This window comes from Aegilops tauschii, chromosome 4, assembly GCF_002575655.3.
Source record: "Aegilops tauschii subsp. strangulata cultivar AL8/78 chromosome 4, Aet v6.0, whole genome shotgun sequence".
Classification (NCBI taxonomy): Eukaryota; Viridiplantae; Streptophyta; class Magnoliopsida; order Poales; family Poaceae; genus Aegilops; species Aegilops tauschii.
The window spans coordinates 461383811-461406736 of NC_053038.3; the positions used below are offsets into that span (position 1 = coordinate 461383811).

At 51.8% G+C, this 22926-nt stretch overlaps 3 protein-coding genes across 3 annotated transcripts; 2 read left to right on the plus strand and 1 right to left on the minus strand.

Moving 5' to 3' along the window:
- The first annotated feature begins 14303 nt into the window (after window positions 1-14303).
- Window positions 14304-14873, plus strand: LOC109766737 (ethylene-responsive transcription factor 5-like). The gene has a single exon (XM_020325518.1). It carries the CDS (start codon window positions 14304-14306, stop codon window positions 14871-14873), a length of 570 nt encoding a protein of 189 aa, XP_020181107.1.
- A 1794-nt stretch (window positions 14874-16667) lies between these two features.
- Window positions 16668-18299, plus strand: LOC109766734 (probable prolyl 4-hydroxylase 6). Its single transcript, XM_045227958.2, has 7 exons — window positions 16668-16912; window positions 17007-17064; window positions 17164-17271; window positions 17372-17429; window positions 17514-17695; window positions 17782-17842; window positions 17942-18299. Exons 1-7 carry the CDS (start codon window positions 16770-16772, stop codon window positions 18250-18252), a joined length of 921 nt encoding a protein of 306 aa, XP_045083893.2. The 5' UTR covers window positions 16668-16769; the 3' UTR covers window positions 18253-18299.
- LOC109766733 (glycerol-3-phosphate acyltransferase RAM2) lies at window positions 18271-20466 on the minus strand. The gene is made up of 2 exons (XM_020325516.3): window positions 19747-20466; window positions 18271-19239 (listed from the first exon to the last, which is right to left on the minus strand). The coding sequence occupies exons 1-2, from the start codon at window positions 20371-20373 to the stop codon at window positions 18364-18366; spliced, it is 1503 nt and encodes a 500-aa protein (XP_020181105.1). The 5' UTR covers window positions 20374-20466; the 3' UTR covers window positions 18271-18363.
- Between the last annotated feature and the right edge of the window lie 2460 nt (window positions 20467-22926).

Below are 22926 nucleotides of genomic sequence, written 5' to 3' on the forward strand. Positions count from 1 at the left end.
ACCGTGGAGCAAGGCCTCGTACTCAGCCGCATTGTTAGTGCAAGGAAACATCAACTGTAGCACATAATGGAACTTGTCACCTTTAGGGGAAGCCAATACAACACCAGCCCCCGAGCCCTCCAACTGCCTGGACCCATCGAAGTGAATAGTCCAATATGTGTTATCCGGCTTCTGCTCAGGCACTTGTGACTCTGTCCAATCATTGATGAAATCCACCAAGGCCTGAGATTTAACAGCGGTGCGTGGCACATATTTGAGACCATGAGGTCCAAGTTCTATAGCCCACTTAGCAATTCTCCCTGTGGCCTCTCTATTTTGGATGATGTCACCAAGGGGGGCAGAGCTGACCACAGTGATGGGATGACCCTGAAAATAATGCTTAAGTTTCCGGCTCGCCATGAACACACCATACACAAGCTTCTGCCAATGCGGGTACCGTTGCTTGGACTCAATGAGCACTTCGCTGACATAATAAACCGGCCGCTGAACCGGCTGTTCCTTACCCGCCTCCTTGCGCTCTACCACAATAGCCACACTGACGGCTCGTGCGTTTGCCGCCACATACAGTAGCTAGGGCTCCTTATCAACCGGAGCAGCAAGGACTGGGGGCTCTGCCAGCTGCTTTTTCAAATCCTCAAAGGCGGTATTAGCTGCATCATTCCAGACAAAGTTATCAGTTTTCTTCATCAACTGATATAAGGGCATGGCCTTCTCACCCAAACGGCTTATAAAACGGCTTAAAGCAGCAATGCAACCCGCCAAGCGCTGACGTCATTTATACACGCCGGCTTAGCCAGGGAGGTGATGGCCTTGATCTTCTCCGGGTTAGCCTCAATACCCCTGTCAGAAACCAAGAAGCCCAAGAGTTTTCCTGCAGGAACACCAAAGACACACTTGGCCGGGTTAAGCATCATCTTATAGACCCGGAGATTATCAAAGGTTTCCCTTAAATCATCTATCAGGGTTTCCTCTTTTATGGACTTAACCACAATATCGTCCACGTAAGCGTGAACATTACGCCCAATCTGTTTATGAAGACAGTTCTGTACACAACGCTGGTAAGTCGCCTGTGCACACTTGAGTCCAAAAGGCATGGATACATAGCAGAAGACTCCAAAGGGAGTAATGAACGCCGTCTTCTCCTGGTCCTTAACTGCCATTTTAATCTGATGATAACCGGAATAAGCATCCAAGAAACTTAGACGTGCACAACCTGCCGTAGCATCAATGATTTGATCAATACGGGGGAGGGCAAAAGGATCAGCCGGACACGCCTTGTTCAAGTCCGTGTAGTCCACACACATCCGCCAGGTGTCGTTCTTCTTGAGTACGAGCACCGGGTTAGCCAACCACTCTGGGTGAAAGACTTCAACGATAAACCCGGCCGCCAAGAGCCGGGCCACCTCTTCACCAATAGCTTTCCGCCTCTCTTCATTAAACCGCCGAAGGAACTGTCTGACCGGCTTAAATTTAGGATCAACATTGAGAGTATGCTCAGCGAGTTCTCTAGGTACACCTGGCATGTCAGAAGGTTTCCATGCAAAGATGTCCATATTCTCATGGATGAACTCGATGAGCGCGCTTTCCTATTTTGGATCCAGATTTGCACTGATGCTAAACTGCTGAGATGAGTCACCTGGAACGAAATCAACAAGTTTAGTCTCATCAGCTGATTTAAATTTCATTGCCGGCTCTTGCTCTGTAGTTGGCTTTTTCAGAGAGGTCATATCTGTTGGGTCAACATTGTCCTTGTAAAACTTCAACTCCTCTGTAGCACACACAGATTCTGCATAAGCCGCATCGCCTTCCTCACACTCCAGAGCCACTTTCCGGCTGCCGTGAACCGTAATGGTCCCATTGTGACCCGGCATCTTGAGCTGTAAATACACATAACACGGCCGTGCCATGAACTTGGCGTAAGCCGGCCGTCCAAATATAGCATGGTATGGACTTCTTATCTTGACCACCTCAAAGGTCAATTTCTCCACCCTGTAATTGTTCTCATCACCAAAGGCCACTTCCAATTCGATCTTGCCGACTGGATAAGCCGACTTACCAGGTACTACGCCATGAAAGATAGTGTTTGACTGGCTGAGGTTCTTATCGACCAACCCCATACGGCGGAAAGTCTCATAATAGAGGATGTTGATGCTGCTACCTCCATCCATGAGCACCTTTGTGAATTTATATCCTCCCACTTGAGGAGCCACCACTAAGGCCAAGTGGCCCGGGTTATCCACCCGGGGAGGGTGATCCTCCCTGCTCCATACTATAGGTTGTTCAGACCACCGCAAGTAGCGTGGGATCGCCGGCTCAACAGCATTCACAGCCCTCTTGTGAAGCTTCTGATCTCGCTTGCACAAACTAGTGGTAAACACATGATACTGTCCACCGCTAAGCTGCTTTGGATTGGTCTGATAACCAACCTGCTGCTGATGATGACCCTGGCCAGACTGTTGATTAAAGCCCCCTTGACCGCTCTGAGGACCAGAATTTGAGCCGCCCCCGGGCCATGAAAGCCGTCGGCGCCTGAGCCGCCGCCCGAGCCATTGTAGTTTTTAAAGGCTTTCATGATTGCACAATCCTTCCATAGATGAGTCGCTGGCTTCTCTCTAGAGCCGTGTCTCGGACAAGGCTCATTCAACAGCTGCTCCAGTGAAGGTCCTGACCCGACGCCTCGGGGAGGGGGCCTCCCCTTGCGTCGCTGGTTATTGCCTTGTGCGCTGGCGTTGGCCACAAACTCTAGGCTGCCATCTGCCTTGCGCTTGCCTCCTCCTTGGTTCCCCGGGTTAAACTGAGGACCCTTGCCATTGCCGTTCTTCTTTCCCTTCCCTGTCCTTTCATCATCTGAAGGGGGATCCTTGGTACCATCAGAATCGGCGTATTTGACAAGGGTTGCCATTAGTGTACCTATATCACTGCAGTCGCGCTTAAGCCGCCCGAGTTTCATCTTCAGGGGCACAAAACGACAATTCTGCTCCAGCATTAAAACCGTTGAGCCGGCGTCCATCTTGTCTGACGAATGTATGATCTCCTTAACCCGGCGAACCCAATGTGTCGTGGACTCACCCTCCTGCTGCTTGCAGTTAGTCAAATCCACAATTGACATAGACTGCCTACAGGTATCTTTGAAGTTTTGGATGAACCGGGCTTTCAGCTCAGCCCAAGACCCAATGGAATTCGGTGGTAGCCCTTTCAACCAAGTGCGGGCAGTCCCATCTAACATCATGGTGAAATACTTGGCCATGGCCGCCTCACTGACCTCCAGCAGTTCCATAGCCATCTCATAACTCTCGATCCAGGCTGTGGGTTGTAAGTCAGCTGTGTAATTAGGCACCTTCCTAGGGCCCTTGAAATCCTTAGGTAGACGTTCATTACGGATAGCTGGCACTAAACAAGGGACACCCCCGGTCCTGGTAGGGATACCCACATCAATGGAAGCCGTCGGATAAGCCGGGGGGTCTGGTAAGCCGTCAATTGAGGTACTTGCTCCGCCTCTTGCCGCGCTTGGTTGTGGCTAGGGGGCGGGTCATGGCGTCGGACGTTACTTGAGCCGGTTGCTGAGACCATGTGCCGGCTGTAACTCGGGCTCTGGCCTGGACGAGGGGTCGAGTGGATCCTGTCCCGGCTGTAGGAGTACGCCTCTTGCTGCGCCAGTGCTGTCTGAAGGAGCTCCCTGACCCGGCGGGTTTCAATAGCCGTCGGAGAGTCGCCGTCCACTGGTAGAGCCGCCAGCCGTGCTGCCGCAGCGACCATGTTCTCCAGCGGGTTATTATAATGACCCGGGGGGTATTGGCGCATACTGAGGCAGGGCAGGGGGCGCCTGGGGAGGCCCCATCACTCGTGGCTGAGTAAGGGGTCCAGACCCGGGCGCTATGACCCCTGGCGGGTTACTAGACCCTGCACCCGGCGTGTTGAAGAGGTTGCGTGGATCGTAAACCGGGGGGAGTCGAGATTGGGCCTTTTGATGCCTCCTTCTCAGGACCTCATTGGCTGCGTTTTGATCCATCGTGAGTTGGAAGGACTGCGCCTGTATCAGCTGAGTTTGGGCATCGAGAGCCGCCCTCTCCGCAGCCAGCCTGATCCCCTCCGCTGCAAGATCCTCTTTAGCTTTTATTAGATCCAATTTTAACTGTGCCACCTCTGCGTCGTGCTGAGCTTGATCTGCCGGGTCAACCGTGGCGGTTAGCAGGGCCGTCATCTTGTCCGTGAGATCCATCAGCACCTGAGCCGGAGAGGGCACCGGGTTTCCTGCTCCCGCGGGGGGGTTCTGAACAGGCTGCGCGCCAGCCATAAAGACTCCAACCTGACTTGGCGGCTCAAACGGGTCCGGAATGCTGTCACCATCGGAACAGCCCATGAGCCTGCCATCTTGAAGTTGATACAATGAGTTCGACTCATCGGTGGCCGACTCGCCGTCAGAGCCGGCGGCCGCCTCACCACCAGACCCAGACGGATCAGAGGGCCCTCCGTGGATGCATCCCACAAAAGCGCGCCTTAAGGCAGGCCGGGCCCGGGCGGGTCGTGCGCGCTGAGCCGTTTCGATGAGATCGGCGCAGAGATCCGGCTCAGGGCCCGGCTCACCAATCTTACCAATGAAAACATGAATTCCGCCGAAGGGGACCCGGTACCCGTACTCAATTGAGCCGGCGTCGGGGCCCCAGTTTGCATCGTCGATGTAGAGCTTGCCGCGACGACTCTTGGTCATCCGGCCCACAGCGTATCCCTTGAGCCCTTCGAAGCTGCCCTTCAAGAACTCAAATCCACCGTGCGCTGGCCCCACAGTGGGCGCCAACTGTCGTGGAATTATCACGGCAGATGTCCTCGGGCTAGGACTTAGTCGTGGAGCCATCGCAACTAGGAAGCTTGAAGGGGTTAATGCGGGACAAGGAACACGAGGGTTATACTGGTTCGGCCCCTTACGGTGAAGGTAAAAGCCTACGTCCAGTTTGAGATGGTATTGATTAGGGTTATGATCACCAGGGAGCTAAACTGCTATGCCCGGTTCTCGATGAGATTGTTCTTGTTCCTAAACCGCTGCCGGGTCGTCCCTTTATATAGAGAGGCTGACGCCCAGCAGCCCTTAGAGTCCCGGCCGGCTCATAAGAGTGTCCGGCTCGGACTCTCAATCATACTTGCCTTGCACTACAAGTTCTACCATAATAACGTTTGTAACCACGGGCCTTAAGCCATCTCCAGGTCTTAAGCCCATCTCTGGCCCATCGTCTTCAAGCTTGGCTCCGGGCTTCTGGTAATGACCATTAGAGTAACCCGGCCCCTCCTGGCGGGTGACTCTAAGGTCTATATCCTCAACACCTCCGGTTGAGGAAGGAGAAAAAAACTTGATAAGATGAGAGAACTCGAATGAAAACACGACACTCCGGCTAAACGGATAAGAAAGGAAAAATTACATGATCTTGACAAAACAAGATGATTGGTCGGAGAGAGCAACATCACAATGCCTCCGGGACGAATGAATAGAAGATAGATCGTCGGAATAAGAGAACGGAGAAGGAAATGATAACTTCTACCACAATTGAATTTGGGAAGCATCCTTCCAAGAAGGTTAGAACGGAGTTGTTGGAAAACCAACAACGAAAAGAATAAGCTTGTAGTGGGCTTATGGAAAACTTCTCAAAATTATGAGGTGAAATTCTGCCACTAACGAAAACAATTACTTGCTTGAGATCAACGAAGAGATGAAAAATTCTCTCGCCGAGAGGATAGGAGAAAAACTTGGATCATTGATAGACACCACAATTAGCAACATTCCTTCGAGAAGGCTTTAAGTGAAATCTATACCAAGATAACTCCAACAAAGAGATTATTATGGGTTGAAACAACTCATGGACGAAGAAAATATGATGGGTATAAATATCTCATTCTTGACAACTTGTGAATCATGAAACATGAAGAAAATTATCAAGAATGACATAACACCATCTCGAAAGATAAGATAGAGAGAATTGCACTTCGGAATGCAAGATGAAGAATGCTTGAACTCCTCAAAACAAAACATGTGTAGAACACCATGTTTATCTTTGAGTATAGCTTAGCGGATCATAACTTCGAGAGAATTCTTGAAGAACAATTGAAGAATGAAAGGAATCCTTGATGAGCCACCATGTTGATCCTCCATGAAGAACTCCGATAATAAAAGAATGATCAAACAAAAGGGAAAGTTGAAAAGAACTCCGGGAGAAGCCTTGCAATGATTAGATGAAGCTTTGAAATGATATAATTGAAATAACTTGGAGCTCCGAAAAGAAAAATGAACAAATGAGATCAAGAATTTTGATGAATCTCCGGAATAAGGAATTAAATCACCTTGAGGAAAACAAGAATAAGATTTATTGTATGTTTATCCTTCATCAAATTAAATTGATGACAAGCAATGGATTTGGCATACTACTTATTCTCGTAGAAAGGATTAAGATAGATATAGCACAAACTTGAGAAAAGTCTTCAACGAACCACCAGTAGGATTGAAACAACGAATAAATTTATATGATAACCAAGGAAGAGAACTCTTGAACGAACCACTGTAAGAATTGGAAATGAAAGTAGCAAAGGCGCAATTCATCGGGAAGAATTAGAAAACGAATAAAGATACTTGACAGAATTTAGACACATGAGAACGAAAAGATCATGAACTGATTAGAGGTACACCGGCATGAGAAAGCATTTGAAACAAGGAAAGGAATGTGACCAACATTGAAGGCTTGAATTTAGTCCACCAGAGAAGAAAAAGAATGAAGAATGATAAACTTGAAGAACATCTTCATGAGAACCACCGGGTAAGAACATTGATTGAAAAGAATGAAGGGACTTCACATGAATAAAATGGATACTTGGTTAAGAAATCTGAGTCCTTGAAGAAAAGGGTGGGAGGGCGGGAAAAACAAAGGCAACTTGGGTCGGATGAAACGAACACCGTTGAGAAAAAACTTAGAATTGATCTTGCGAATGTTGGAATGACTGGATGCACTTGAAGAGAAACACGCCGGTTGGAAAGAATTGGGATGACAATCTCGATGATCAAGAAGGATTGGTATTCACATAGAAGTATGAGAACACCGCTTAGGAAATGTATAGATTCAACATTTGACTTCGAAGCAACTCGAATACCACAAATAAAACAAAACAAAGGATTTGGCTTGCAGAATAAGCCGGAACAAACATATGATAGAGATTTCGTCCGAAGTTTTCGTGGTGGGGCCCACACGGGCTCGATCGTACAGCACCATCATGTACAAGGCAGTGCACATGACATACGAAGCGTCCCCGAGTCGGCATAGCCAAGGACTCTTTAAGACACTACGAGACCACTGTAAAACCAACCGTGGATAGGGGACCACTAGACGTCGAACCCCAATCTCATATCATGCATCTGTCGGAAAGATATCCTAGGAGCTACTTGAATTCCCACTTATAAACTCCCGAAACTTTCTGGTTATGCAATCTGGTGTTGGGGATACAGGGGACACAAAATATATCACCCAAACTAACAATCCCTAGATCCAGTTGTATCCATCCGTCAACACATAACCAAGAAACCTTCGGAAATCGTGTACCTCAACCTTCGAAAAGCATCCGTTATACGAGTTATGGCAATACTCCCGAACTCCCGCCCCAGTACTGGGTGGCGTCGAGGTGATCTCACCAACAACTACATAAAAGAGATTTTCGATGTCGGCGAAACTCAGGTATTCCAGAACTGCAACGATAAAATTGTGACGACAACACCTCGGAGCTCAACTCCCCGGGACACTGCCGCAACCCCTAAATGTCAGGAGGCACCAAGAACAATGTTCTCGTCACAAAACCATCGGAACGATTCCAAGATACCCGCGTGATCCTAAATTTTTTTTAGTGAAATTTAAGGAGAGGAGAGTCAAAACTTCTACGTCAGGGGACCTCACCAGAGCGACGAAGGGACTGAGGAGTAAAAAGAATCCTACTCTCCAATATATATAATCCTAAGACTCAAAACATTTTTGTTCTAGACTCAACAACGTCAGCGATTCGATCAAGCAGGGGGATCCTAAGTCGGGGATGGCTCTGATACCAACTTGTAACACCCACGATGCGGCTATATCTCCCACGTGTCGAGGCACGACTTAGAGGCATAACCGCATTGTGGTTTTGTCGCAAGAAGGGTCATCTTCACACAATCCCATGTAATGAACAAGAATGGGATAAAGAGTTGGCTTACAATCGCCACTTCACACAATACATAAATTAAACATACATCATTCAGAGTACAAACAAGGTCCGACTACGGAACCAAAATAAAAGAAGACAACCCCAAATGCTAGATCCCCACTCGTCCCAACTGGGCTCCACTACTGATCATCCGGAAAAGAAACATAGTAACGACCACATTCCTCGTCGAACTCCCACTTGAGCTCGGTTGCGTCGCCTGCACTGGTATCGTCGGCACCTGCAACTGTTTCGGAAGTATCTGTGAGTCACAAGGACTCAGCAATCTCACACCCGCGAGATCAAGACTATTAAAGCTTAAGGGTAGGAGAAGATAGTGAGGTGGAGCTGCAGCAAGCACTAAGCATATATGGTGGCTAACATACGCAAATAAGAGCGAGAAGAGGAGCAACGGAACGGAACGGTCATCAACTAGTAATGATCAAGAAGTGATCCTGAACTCCTACTTACGTCAAACATAACCCAAAACCGTGTTCACTTCCCGGACTCCGCCGAAAAGAGACCCTCACGGCTACACACGCGGTTGATGCGTTTTAATTAAGTCGAGTGTCAAGTTCTCTACAACCGGATATTAACAAATTCCCATCTGCCACATAACCGCGGGCACGGCTTTCGAAAGATAATACCCTGCAGGGGTGTCCCAACTTAGCCCATTATAAGCTCTCACGGTCAACGAAGGATAAACCTTCTCCCGGGAAGACCCGATCAGTCTCGGAATCCCGGTTTACAAGACATTTCGACAATGGTAAAACAAGACCAGCACAGCCGCCCGATGTGCCGACAAATCCCGATAGGAGCTGCACATATCTCGTTCTCAGGGCAACACCGGATGAGACTGGCTACGAGTAAAAACAGCCCTCAAGTTTCCCCAAGGTGGCCCCGCAGGCAGCGCAGTTCGGACCAACACTCGAAGGAGCACTGGCCCGGGGGGGTTAAAATAAAGATGACCCTTGAGTCTGCAGAACCCAAAGGAAAAGGGGATAGGTGGTAGCAAATGGTAAAACCAAGGTTGGGCCTTGCTCGAGAAGTTTTATTCAAAGCGAACTGTCAAGGGGGTCCCATAAATCACCCAACCGCGTAAGGAACGCAAAATCAAGGAACATAACACCGGTATGACGGAAACTAGGGCGGCAAGAGTGGAACAAAACACCAGGCATAAGGCCGAGCCTTCCACCCTTTACCAAGTATATAGATGCATTAATTAAATAAGAGATATTGTGATATCCCAACATATCCATGTTCCAACATGGAACAAACTTCATCTTCACCTGCAACTAGCAACGCTATAAGAAGGGCTGAGCAAAAGCGGTAACATAGCCAAACAACGGTTTGCTAGGAAAGGTGGGTTAGAGGCTTGACATGCCAATATGGGAGGCATGATATAGCAAGTGGTTGGTAGCGCGGCATAGCAATAGAACGAACAACTAGCAAGCAAAGATAGAAGTGATTTCGAGGGTATGGTCATCTTGCCTGAAATCCCGCTAGGAAGAAGAACGAGTCCATGAAGAAGACAAACGGATGTAGTCGAACGAATCCTCACAACTCCGGAATGAAACCGAAGCTAACGAGAGAAGCAACACGGAAAGAAACAAACAACATAGTAAACAACCACCACATACACATGGCATGATGCACAAACAAGTATGATGCATGTCCGGTTTAATGAGGCATGGCATGGCAAAGTGCAACAAACAACACTACAAATTAAGTGGAGCTCAATATGCAACGAGTTGCATATTGACGAAACACCACATCAATTATTTAGTTCTCTCTCGGTTATGTACCCAACAATATTAAATGTTGATTAACATGGCAAGAGGTGAAGCATAAGTAAACTAACTATTTAGGCAAGTTTAAATGAGGGCGGAACAACAAATAACAATTCCGGAAAATCCCCACATGCATATTTTAGATTTGGTACTGTTCTGCCTACAACCATATTTTATTGTTGTTAAACAGGAAAATAAAGTGCAACATGTTAATCTATGCATTTTTCTACCCCATTTACATATAAATTTTATTAAATTCCGAGTTACGGTTAATTAGTTATGGAATAAATCATTTTAACATGGCATTCGAGCAAAATTAAACAAACAGCATTTTAAACATTTTAAACATGGATGCAAGCAGCATATTATGAAACTAGATAAAATTCTAAATATTTTTCATATATAGATTAATTAAATCTCATGCATGATTAATTAGTTATTATATGCATGAACTCAAGGGGTTTTCTGTAAAACAGACGTTCCTGGGATAATAGCTAAAATCACAGATCTGAAAAAAAACACATCGGGCTGAAACTGGGCGGACTGGGGCGCTCACCATGGGCCAGGCCCAGTCGGTGGAGAGGCCCCGCAGGCCTAGCACGGCCTTGGCGCTGCTGGGCTGATGCGGGTGAAGGGCGACGCGGTCAACGTAGAAGAAGCAGAGCCCTCGCCGCGGCTGCGATGCAGAGGATGCAGGGAGCGGGACTTGGCGTTGGCGTCTCCCTGCGATGGCCGGCAGCGAGCGGAGCTTGGCAAGGCGGCGACCGAGGCGACGAACTGGAGGAGGTGCTCGGGCGGCTCGGCGGCTTGGCGAGGGGAGAGGTCAACGCGGGCGTGCGTCTCCTCGTTCGATGCAGGGGGCTGGGAGGATGTGTCGCTGCAGCTGAAGTAGAGGCATCACTGCCGGCGGCGGCGGAGATGGCTGGATCCGAGCAAGAGGCGTCGAGGGAACCGATGGCGAGGTGCAGACAAGGTGATGGCGAGGAGAAGGACTCCGGCGAGGACAGGCGCGAGCTCGGGCTACAGATCGACGGGACTTGGGTCTCGGAGCAGCGGGGCGGCGGCCATCCATGGCGTCGGGCAGGGAGGCCCACGGGCGGCGAGGACGGCGAGTGGACAAGGCGCAGGAGAGCAGAGGGCCTGCGAGGCGGCGCAGCGAAGCAGACCCCAGCGCGGGTCTTCAGCGGCAAAAGGCGAGGCCGGAGGGCGGGTCCGTCCAGGAACAGGGCGGAGGCGAGCCGGGCGTCGCGGCGATGAAGACCATGGCGACGGCGTCGAAGCCCTGGTGGTTGTCGGCGGCGGCGCTGGTCTTCGGACGGCGAGGCGAGGAGGAGCATGACACAGGGGCTCGGGTGCTGCTGCTCATCGCCGGCGGGGAGGCACGGCTGGCTGCGCGAGATGGAGGCGCACGGGAGGAGGTGAGGTGCGGCCAGCGGGCGGAGGAGACGGAGCCGAGCGCTCCTGCTCGGGGTCTCGGGCAGACGAACTGCAGGCGCGCGGGGTGGTTACGGGATGGATGGATCTGGCTGGTGGTTGGCTCGATGGGGAAAACGAGGAAGATGGAGAAGGTGGCGGCGGCATGGGGATTGATGGATGGGACATCTCCCTAAAATTTAGGGTTTGATCTGATTTGGTTAGGGGCTGCCCACTATATATAGTAGGTGGCTAATATGAGAGGGGATTAGCCCCTAGATTTTTATCGGACGGCTTCGGGTGGTCTAAACAAAGAACGGATGATGTTTAGGATAACTCAGGATTGTTCCGGACCCACTGGTCATGACCGTGCGGTTCGGGGAAGTTTTTGGACAAGGTAGCAAAGAGTGTGGGTTGCGCGGAGAGGTTATGCGGCCACACAAGAGGGAAGCAAAACCCGGTCGATCTGAGAAAGGACACCGAGATGAAGGAGAAGCGGCACTATGAAAGGATGCAAGTTTTTTAGGAAACATGCAATGCAATGCTCATGATGACATGATGAATGCAACAAACAAATAAAACACATGGCGGTCACACAAAACATGGAAGGCGTCTGGAGCGTCGGTCTCGGGGCGTTACAGTGAGGCCGGGGATGGGTGCCCGGGCGAGCAGCGGCGGCGCCGCCGGCGGCGGGGCAGGGAGGCGGGCGGGGGCAGGGTTTGGAGGGAGAGAGAGGTGAGGGCGCGACGCGCGTGCAGGAGTAGCCGGCGCGTGTGCGGGAGTGCACGAGGAGGCGGCGGCTAGGTTATCTCCACAGGGAGCGTCTGCATTTTATACGCCTACGTGTGAAATGACGCAAATGCCCTCGGAGGGGCACCGATTTTACACGTGGTGGCACGAGATCTTTACAGCGGGCGGTAACTATTCATTGCTACAGGAGCTCATCTTCGATCCGACGGCCCAGCTCCTTCCACCTCTCAATCCAACACCCAGAAATTGCATCAAGCAAACCAATCCGACGGTCGAGAGTCCCTAATCGCTGTGAGCTGCCCGTCATCCTTATTTCTCGATGCTAATCCAAAGGCTGCCACAAAAAAGAACGATCCAGAAATATTTCTTAAAAATGATGTATTCCCCAAAAGGAAACATGATTCATAACGAGACAAAGCCCAGATGGCCTGGCCGGCGTGCATATACGGGCCCATAAGGCGCCGCATCGACGACGGCAAATCCTAAACGGTGCTCGCTGCGCCCGTTACAGTACTATGTGCAATCGGGCGCACACCCCCCCTGCTGCGCTGGGCCGTCCCGTTGTCAATTTTTTTCTTCTGTTTCAAACTGAAGCAACGCAAAAAGGGAGTGTTTGAGGCGGGGTTCGAGCCCAGGTTCTCGACGTTCAAAGAGGAGCGCCCCAACCACTACGACAAGTTTACCGATGTGTCTACACGCTTCCTTTGTTTTATTTATTCTTTATAAAGGTCGCGGAATCCTGGTTTCTATTTTTGGAACGGTTTTTTACTTTACTTTTCTCATTTTGTGTTTCTTTTTTCCTTTACTAAATGCGTGAACTATTTTCAATTCGTGATTATTTTTTAAAATTCGTCATTTTGTTTGGAACGGTTTTGTTCGGTGTTTTTTTCTTTTGTTCACTTGAATGTACTATTTTTCAAAATCGATGAATTTTTTTCCAAATTCGATGAACTTTTTTTTAATTGGATGAACTTTTTTTGAAATCGATGAACTTTTTCCAAATTCGATGAACTTTTTTCTAATTTAATGAACTTTTTCCAATATTGATGAACTTTTTTTCAAATTTGATGAACTCTTTTCCAAAATGATGAATTTTTTTCCAAAATCGACGAACGTTTTTCAAATTGGTGAACTATTTTTCAAAATTAATTTTGTGAACTTTTTTAAATCGATGAACTTTTTTGAAAATTGATAAACTATTTTTGTGAATCGGTGAACTTTTTGTTCAAAATCAATGAACCTTTTTCAGATTTTCTGGACTTTTCTAAAAATTGATGAACTTCTTCAGATTTTGTGAAGTTTTTGTAAATGGATGAAATTTATTCTAATTCGTGATTCTTTCTAAAATATATGGACTTTCGAAAAAAAATGAGACTTTTGTCAGAAGAAATCACGTTTTTTCAAAATGTTTGCAAATAATTCAAAATTCTACCTGACTACAGTGTTTTGTTCTTATACAACGTCGCGCTGCAGTATTTCTGAAATGTGTAGTTGCTCGAGTGGTTAGCCAACCAGTAAGTTGAGTCAAGGGCCGCGAGTTCGATTCCTAGGAACGCCAGATTTTCTGAGTTTTTTTTTTTTTGCGCTACTACTAAATCGAACTGCTGCGTGTTCGTGGGCCTGGCCCATACTAGGAGTCGCGTGGGCGCCAGAAACTCCAACCGACGCTAAAGGCGCCGGTTAGAGCATCTCCAACACCCGCGGTCAAGGGCCGCGAGTTCGATTCCTAGGAACGCCAGATTTTCTGAGTTTTTTTTTTTTTGCGCTACTACTAAATCGAACTGCTGCGTGTTCGTGGGCCTGGCCCATACTAGGAGTCGCGTGGGCGCCAGAAACTCCAACCGACGCTAAAGGCGCCGGTTAGAGCATCTCCAACAGCCGCGCCAAAGCGCGGTAAACCGAGTCTTTTGGATGCGCGGGACGTTTCGGCGCGCTCCAGCGGTGACGGGAAAGTCACGCGCGCGGGGGAAAAGGCGACAGGTCGCGCGCTTTTTTTTGGCGCACCGTTTCCGGCGCGCCTATAAAATGCGGCGCTCGCCACGCGCCTATTCCACACGCTTCTCTTCCTCTTCCGCGCCATGCCCGCCTTCACCGCTTCCTCGGTTGCTTCCGCTGCCACGCGAGCCACCGCTCCAGCGCCCCGCCACCATGCCGCCGCGCCCCGCCACCATGCCGCCGCGCTGCCGAGGAGCGTCGGGCTACCGCGGCATCCGCCAGCGCCCCAACGGCGGGTTCTACTCGGAGATACGGTCCGGCCAACTCCGGCTCGGCCTCGGCACCTTCGAGACAGCGCACGAGGCCGCCCGCGCGTACGACGCGGCGGCGTGGCGCCTAGGCAGGCCGCGCCAGCTGATGAACTTCCACGACGTCCACACGCTGCAGCAGGCGCTGGACGTCGCCCCGCCGCCTCGTCTTCGCACGGCACAAGACCGTGCGTATCACGCTGAGCGGCAGAACCGCCTCCTCGTCGCCCATGAGGACGAGCGGGTCATGACGGAGTGGCGCCAGCAACACCCGGAGGATGTCACCTACGAGCAAGCCTACTGGGCAAGTCGCCGCGAGGAGGAGACGCAAAGGCGCCGCGCTGAGCGGTTGGACAGGCGTCGGCGGAAGGCCCTGGCGCTATCCCAGTGCGATGTCGTTGAGAATGGTGGTGAGACGATCTTTGCGTCTGATGATGATCGTTGGGAAGACATGTGGCTCGATACCTCGGATTAGACCAGCGAGGATGGCGACGATGACGATGACGACGACGACTGGGAGTAGGCTGTAGTTGCACTATCTAGTAGTTTTTATCTATGTCCTTGTACTATCTAAATAGTTTTAATCTATCTATGCTATGGGACTATGTAAAATATCTATGTATCGTTTTTCTATCTATGAATTTTATTTTAAAAAATGTACGCACTGTTTAGCGCGCGCTGCATTTTAGCGCGACCGCTGGAGCTACGCGCGCGCGCTCAATTTTAACGCGTCTGCTGGAGCCACCGCTGCCGGCCGCGCCAAACCAGACGAACGACGCGCGGCAAATGCCTTTTTTGCGCGCGGCGCGTTGCGCGGCTGTTGGAGATGCTCTTAGGAGCTCCCATCGACGACCATACAAACCTTCCAGAATCCACATCACCCATTCTCAACAAAAAAAGAGGGCCGCTGCTAGGCGTAAGTCGGATGATGGACAAGATTTATAAACCGCCTTGGTGACCGTTCGATGGAAGTCAGCGTGTGCGTTCGATCTGTGACAGCTGGAGCACACTTCCCTCAACAACGCTACCCCCATCATCTTCTCCATTGCTGCTCCATGGCAGTAGCGAGCAAGGTAGAGCTACTCCTCCATTGAAGCTCCATGGAAGCACCGAGCGGCATGGCAAAGCTCCAATGCAACACCTATGGGCACCTGGCGGAGCTCCATTGCAGCACAGCGCGGCACACGATGGTCCCGGCGATGCTCCAATACAACACCGGTAGCCCGGTGATGTTTCATCGCAGCACCGATGGCCTCCAGCGATGCTCCAATACAACATCGGCCGCCTGACGACTCTCCATAGCAACCCTGGCAGCCCCCGACGACTCTCCATAGCAACACCAGCGTGTTGCGTTGCAGCTCCTGCGCCGGTGCACAACACCACGCCCCCATGGCATTGCAGCTCCGTCGCTCACCGTCGTGATGCATTGTAGCTCCGCCAACGGCGCGCAACACCATGGCTGTTGCGCTGCATCTCTGCCGCCGACGCGCAGCACCATGGCCGTTGCACTGCAGTTTCTCCATCGACCACCTGCGTTGCAGCTCCGTCGTCCCTCCCTGTGCAGCGGCACGCTCGCTCAATTGTAGCCCCACCGCCCACCGACGAGGCAGCCCGCGTCCCCGGCTCACAGCCCCGAACCCGCCTCAACAGATTTGTAGTGCCGGTGGCCGGGAACGGGAAGCAGCCGTGCTTCATCCCCTTGCATCGTTGGTGACCGGTGGTGTATCGATGTTGCGTCGTCGGTGGAGGTATTGGGGGATGCGAGAGAGACGGAGTAGCTGTTGGGAAGATAAGGTGGAGAGAGCTCCGGTAGTCCCGGCCTCCGGTGCTCGCCGTCCTTATGCTAGAGAGGGAGCCGAGAGGAAGAGGGGTGGGGATGACAGCAGTGACAGAGGTAGGATCGAGAGACGGAGGAGACGAAAGAAAAAAAAAAAGCGGTTGTTGAGGAGATAAGGCTGTGCGGGAGGTGGGTGGGTCCGATTGGACGCGTGGAGGGCAGTCAGTCGGTTGGAAGGAATACTTTTCCAAAAAGAGTCCATATCTTCCATGATTTTCTTAGGGAATATCTCCCATGATTAACAACCCTGAAAAGAAATATATCCGTGATTAATAAAGCGAATCCTTGGTCAAGGAATTAATAAGGCCAATTAATAACCCTGAAAAGAAATCTATCCGTGATTAATAGTGCGAATCCTTCGTCAAGGAAACCCGTCGACGTCACTCCATGCAGGTGGGTCCGCGGCTTATTAAAATAGCCCTTTCAGCCAGTGAGCCCCGTCAAACGGCCCCACACCTCGGTCGTCGTCGTCGTCGCGTCGCCGAAGACCCGAAGTCAGACTCAGACGACCCGACCGTCTCGTCACCGTATCCAATGGCTCCCCTGCTCCAGCGCGCCCTCCTCGCCGCCCTGCTGCTCGCCAGCACGGCCTCCTCATCCTTCGTCACCGCCAGCCGCGACGACGGCGGCGGGCGCTTCGACCCCACCCGCGCCGTCCACGTCTCATGGCGCCCCAGGTGACCGACCGACGCCGACCACCCTCCTCCGCCGCCCGCTAGCACCACAGTCTCGTCGGCATACATAACGTCCGTGCTTACGTCTGTGCCGCAGGGCGTTCCTGTACAAGGGGTTCCTGTCGGAGGCGGAATGCGATCACCTCGTCGCGCTGGTGAGTTAACCATCTCTCTCTCTCGGCGCCCGGCGCACCGTACGTAGACATTCCATCACTTGCAATACATGCGTGATCTGCGTGTGAGTGGTGTGGCAGGCGGAGGAGGGTGGCCTGCAGAAGTCGATGGTGGTGGACCGGCTGACGGGGAAGAGCGTGATGAGCCAGGTGCGCACTAGCTCCGGAACGTTCCTCCCCAAGAAGCAGGTGCGCGTCGCCTTCCCGCCACAAATCCGGGTTCTTTTTCCGACGGGTTTGCCTCACCATCTGCCCGATCTATCCGCCTGTTTGATTTGATCTACTCCAGGACCGAGTTGTGGCGACGATAGAGGAGAGGATCGCCGCCTGGACCATGCTGCCACAGGGTATGCTATGCTATGCTCTCCCCGGTGCACTGAACTCGACGCACGCTGCATTTCAATTTTGATTCAAACTGCAATGTTGGGCAGAGAACGGCGAGAGCATCCAGGTGCTCCGGTACGAGAGCGGCCAGAAGTACGAGCCGCACGTCGACTTCATCCGGCACACAGCCAAAGGCTACCATTCCCGCGGGGGGCACCGCGTCGCCACCGTGCTCATGTACCTGTCCGACGTCAAGATGGGCGGCGAGACCGTCTTCCCCAACTCCGACGTATTAATCGCAGATCTGTTTCCTAGCTGCATGCATATCTCATTCTTCCCAACCTACGACCTCGAAATTAATTTGTTTGGCCACAGGCCGAGACGTTGCAGCCTAAAGACGACACATGGTCAGAGTGTGCACGACGTGGGTACGCAGGTAGTAAGCGTGGACACTTGGTCATGCAGATAGTCTTACTATCTTTTGATGTGACGCACTACACTGCACTTTGGAGTACTGATTTCTTTTGCGTGGCAGTGAAACCTGTGAAGGGCGACGCGGTGCTGTTCTTCAGCCTGCACCCCAACGGGACGACGGACCCGGACAGCCTGCACGGGAGCTGCCCCGTGATCGAGGGGGAGAAGTGGTCGGCGACCAAGTGGATCCACGTCCGATCCTTCGACAGCCGCCCTCGCGTGCCAGCCACCGGATGCGGGGACGAGAACGATCTCTGCCCTCGGTGGGCCGCCAATGGGGAGTGCGCCAGGAACCCTCGCTACATGGTCGGAACCGCCGGCAACCCCGGCTTCTGCCGGAAGAGCTGCAACGCGTGCACCAGTTCATTGTAGAGTTGTAATCGCAGGTGGTTAATCGAAATAAAATATCTGTTTATCAATGATTTGCCATGTACAAATATATCATCAAATCATTGTCCGGACAAGGCAAATAGGCAATCACGTTCACGTGCCCTTGTTCGGCCGGACGACGCCGTCGTTGCCGGCGAGCGCGAGGTACTTGTCCTTCCTGGTGAAGCCGGTGCACTCGAAGGAGAGCGCCGAGGCGATGAGCCTCTGCACGTGGTTCGCCACCTCGTGGCTCGACCTCCCGCCGCCGCCGCAGGTGTGCTCCGCCGGCAGCCTGTCGAGGAACGTCACCGTGTACTGCGGCCGCGGGTTCATGAAGAGGTAGAAGGGGTCCATCCCCTTCCAGCCCCTGGCCGTGGTGCCGTGGAACATGCTCATCCGGCACTCCGTCGCCACGGGCACGATGTCGTCGCTGAGCTCCGCGAAGAGCGACGAGAAGCGCAGCAGGAAGGGCTCCCGGCACGTGGTCCCCTCGGGGCAGACGGCGAGGTCGCCCCCGGCGAGCAGGCGCCTGATGGCGGCGGCGTCGGTGGCGCGGTCGCGGGTGAGGCGGACGGTGCGGATCGGCGAGAGGAACTCGGAGAGGCGGGAGAGCGAGTAGGTGACGACGGACACGGGACGGCCGAGCGCCACGGAGATGAAGACCGGGTCCAGGAGCGTGCGGTGGGAGCAGGCGAAGAGCGCGCCCGTGCGGCCCTCGGCATGCTTCGGGCGCGGCGGGGGCGCGCCCCGCACCACCACGCGCACGCCCAGCGCACGGTACACGTGGTACTGCCACGGCATCGGGACGAGCGACCCCGCGGCGACCCGGACGCACGCGAGCAGGAAGCCGATGGGGTACCACGCCACGGCGAGCAGCGCGGCCAGCGGCGTCGGGCGCTGGACGAGGCGGCCGTCGTGGAAGACCACCGGCTTCCGCAGCTTGTCCGCGCCCACGGCGTCCACCGGCTCCCGCGGCACGAGGTACGCCTCCTGCAGTCCATAACCAAAGTTACAAGTAGTAACCATGATCAGACCTTTGGTTACTGGTAAGCAGTTTAACCAGATGAACAAGAAATGGTTAGTTTGCACAAGAAGAACAGTATACTACAATAAAAGCATGCAAAAATGGCAGAATCAATGCCTCAACGCCATGGGACGTGGTTACCATATTGGTCCAAGCAACTACTCATCGTACGGGGAAACGGCTGTTGGGTTGCTCTACCTAAATTGGCATGCATCATGAATGCATGCACAAAAGAGCTGATGATGAGCGAGAGATGAATGCACGATATGTTTAGTACTCCTATAAGCTGACCCTCAGCCATCCTGCATGATATTCATGCATGCCTAGATGCATAAGCAACATGGTATGACACGAACGATCAGCTCAGGTTGACTAGAACGCCGACGGCCAACTTTTTCGCGACGGGCAGCGTACGTCGAAACTCTGGGTAACATCAGGGATTTACCCAGTGCTTAAAGAATCAAGTAAGTAACCTTGCAAATGCTCATGAAGGCGTAGTCGGACCTCCGGTCGCCGAGCCCGACCTCCGGCGCGTCTCCGTCGCCGACCATCTCCCTCAGCGCCTCCGCCTTCCTCTCGCCGACGAGCACGCCCCGGCGCGAGTCCACCAGCCCCGTGGCGCGCCCGCGCCACGTCGCGAGCTCCGTGCCGGCGACGGCGTCGGCGCCGAGGTGGTCCCGCAGGAACGGCTCAGCCATCACCCTGGGCGTGGCGGTCACCACCCACCTCCGCCCGCACGCCGCGAACACGCGCCACGCGTCCGGGTGCACGTCGTCCGCGTAGAACCTGGGCAGCACGGCGCGCGCCGCGGACTCGATGTCCGCCACGCGCGCGCCCGCGGTCGCCGCGAACACCAGCACCCGCACGCCGGCCGACTCGGACACCGCGTGGTACAGCAACCCGGCGAGCGGCGCCAGGAGCAGGAGGAGCGCGAGGCGCGGCACGCCGCCGGTCTCAAAGGCCACGAGCGCGTAGTAGGGGAAGGCGCTCCGCGACCGGAGCAGCGTACCGTCCAGGTCCGACACCACGGTGTGGTCGCCGCGGCGCGACGCGTCGCACTTGCGCACCGCCGGGAACGGCTCCTCAATGGCCACCACCATTGCACTAGCTAGCTTGAACGCGAAGGCTAACCCGTTTGTGTTGAGCCGGCTGCGTGTGGTCGTGTGGTCTGCGCCTCTGTGGTTTGGTTTGTGCGCAAGTGTGCGCAAGGATTTATAGAGCGCGGCGACGCGTGACAGACGGGCGGTTTGTGGATAGTAGGAGAAAGGACAAAACAAGGGTTGACTGATTAATTGGGCGGTAAAATTGTGGACGAACCCACATTGTAATCCGCGTTTCTTCGTCTGTCCTTCTCTATTGCATGTTAAGAAAATGCCATTCAACACACACACACACACACACAAAAATCAGGTCTGAACAATTGATTTTTTTTTCAAGAGTTTCATTGACAACTGAAATGCAATTCTAATTTCAGGTTCACATGAACCCAATAATCAAATCCTTTATTCAAAGTTTCATTGATAACTGATTTTTTTCAAGAGTTCCTGGAATGTCATTTGACCACGAAATTTTGCATTTTTTTTGGACCATCTCCAAATCTTTTCACTGAACTGTCATGATTTTTTGCATGCACCCAGTAGTGCGGATTTTTTTTTTGCCATTGGTTATGAATTTACAGTTCACGTGCGGGAGCAGCTGAGCCTGGGCTCCGGATCGCAAGGGAGTACAATACAATTTACTTGTTGTACAAAAGTGCATGATAGTGAGCATAAATAAATTAACATTTCACCTAATTCACATGTATGTGTCTCTACTCATACTTTGTATGCTACTCCCTTCATTTCTAAATATTTGTCTTTCTAGAGATTTCAACAACTGACTACATACGGAGCAAAATGGGTGAATCTACACTCTAAAATATGTCTATATACATCCGTATATGGTAGTCTATTTGAAATCTCTAGAAAGACAAATATTTAGGAACGAATGGAGTAGATTTTTTCTTCACAACATTTTTGAAACTTCAGAGATTTGATTATTGGGTTCCTGTGAACCTGAAATTAGAATTGCATTTCTCAACCTTGTTTTTCGTTCTTCACGCCAAATAGACAGGACAATGAAAATATATCATGCAAGAGGTAAAGATTATCCTTTAGTGGCACCTATCTCATGTGAATGCAAAAATTACATGATGATCAAAACTAACATTCTTTTTTAATCGAATGACAACATTATGTACAAAAGATAAATTGTCTTCTCCTACGATAGAATTCTAGCCTACGTCCTGCTTTGGCCTTGCCGACGGTGGCGGCAACATATAATATAGTCGTTCCCATCTATGTCGTCTGCACAAACTTCTATATGTGTTATGTGCCACCCATTCAGTCACCATCAACAATGGTTTGGCTTGCCCGGTTGCTCATTTCCCGATGCACTACCTTGGTTTTCCCCTCTCAATCCGTAAGCCCGCTACTTCTGCCCTTCAACCCCTCTTCGACAGGCTAGATGAAAAACTTCAAGGCATGTGCTGGACCGTGGTCCACCTCGCTCGCCACGGTATTCCGCACCCACGTCGCCGTGTCTTTTGTGACAAGGAAACCGAGGCCATGCCTCACCTCCTGGGCGGCCGCTCCTTCGCTCGCCAGGTTTGGCATGAGGTTCTCCCTTGGGGTCGCGCCGCGACCACCATTCCCCGCCCGGACGACGAGTTCCTTGCTTGGTGGACCTCCACCTCATCTACGACACTGGCGAGCATGCACAAAGGGGTCTCTACCCTCGTCATCCTAACCTCGAGAAAGCACCAAAAATGATGTTTCTTCAAGTGAGAGAACCTTTCCGTCACTCACCTCGTGCTGATCATCGAAGACGAAGGCCGTTACTGGGCCAAGGCCGTCGCCAAAGGATTGGCACATCTTCAGTCAACGACATTGATTTCGGTTTTCTCAGGGGAGCACACCCCATTCTAGCTAAGTGCTCTACTGCTCATGCTTTTTCCATTCGGTTGTGTACATGCTTGCAGGACTCTACCATATCCCCTCCATTTGTTTGAACTAAACTCTTTCTATTAATGAAATAAAGTCGTCTTCGATGGACTGTCTGATGGTGGTGGCAGTGTCTACCTGAGGAATAAGTCTTCCTCAAGCCTTTTCATCTCGACTTGTTGTTTGTGGCAATGTCGATCGTTCGTTTTGGATAGTGAGGGTAGGGTTTTTTGCACTGTCCGTCAATGTGACGACGATGGCATCTTCCCTTCGTTGTTGTAACTTTTGATGTCGGCGTAAGGCCTCTGGGGTTTATTGACGGTTGGGATCTTGGATTTGTGGCTCTTTCAGTTGTGACAAAATCCTCGTTAGGGGGTCCGTTAGGGCCTTGGCCTTGATGACTTCCCGTCCACGATAAGAAGTGTTAGTCTGGCTCCAATATTGGAGCGGCTTGTGGCGGCGTGCCATCGATCTGTTCGAGAGGAAGAAGTCTCGAACCTATGGACTTCAATGTAATTCTCGGCTGCCCATGAATTTCAATCTAATTTCATTTTTTAATGGCTGTACCCAGTTGTACCCAGAAAGGAAAAGGACAATGTACTCAGTTGAGCCCTCGTGTCCTCCGATCATCGCACGACCGCATCTGTCACTTATTAATGTCCATTAAGAGAG

Bases quoted from the DNA above. Each gene is read 5' to 3' on its own strand.
- LOC109766737 (XM_020325518.1), top strand. From the start codon at position 14,304: ATGCCGCCGCGCCCCGCCACCATGCCGCCGCGCTGCCGAGGAGCGTCG.
- LOC109766734 (XM_045227958.2), top strand. From the start codon at position 16,770: ATGGCTCCCCTGCTCCAGCGCGCCCTCCTCGCCGCCCTGCTGCTCGCC. The intron at 17,272-17,371 runs GTGCGCGTCGCC...GATCTACTCCAG, and splicing joins CGTTCCTCCCCAAGAAGCAG to GACCGAGTTGTGGCGACGAT. The intron at 17,430-17,513 runs GTATGCTATGCT...AATGTTGGGCAG, and splicing joins CTGGACCATGCTGCCACAGG to AGAACGGCGAGAGCATCCAG.
- LOC109766733 (XM_020325516.3), bottom strand. From the start codon at position 20,373: ATGGTGGTGGCCATTGAGGAGCCGTTCCCGGCGGTGCGCAAGTGCGAC. The intron at 19,240-19,746 runs GTTACTTACTTG...TATGGACTGCAG, and splicing joins CCTTCATGAGCATTTGCAAG to GAGGCGTACCTCGTGCCGCG.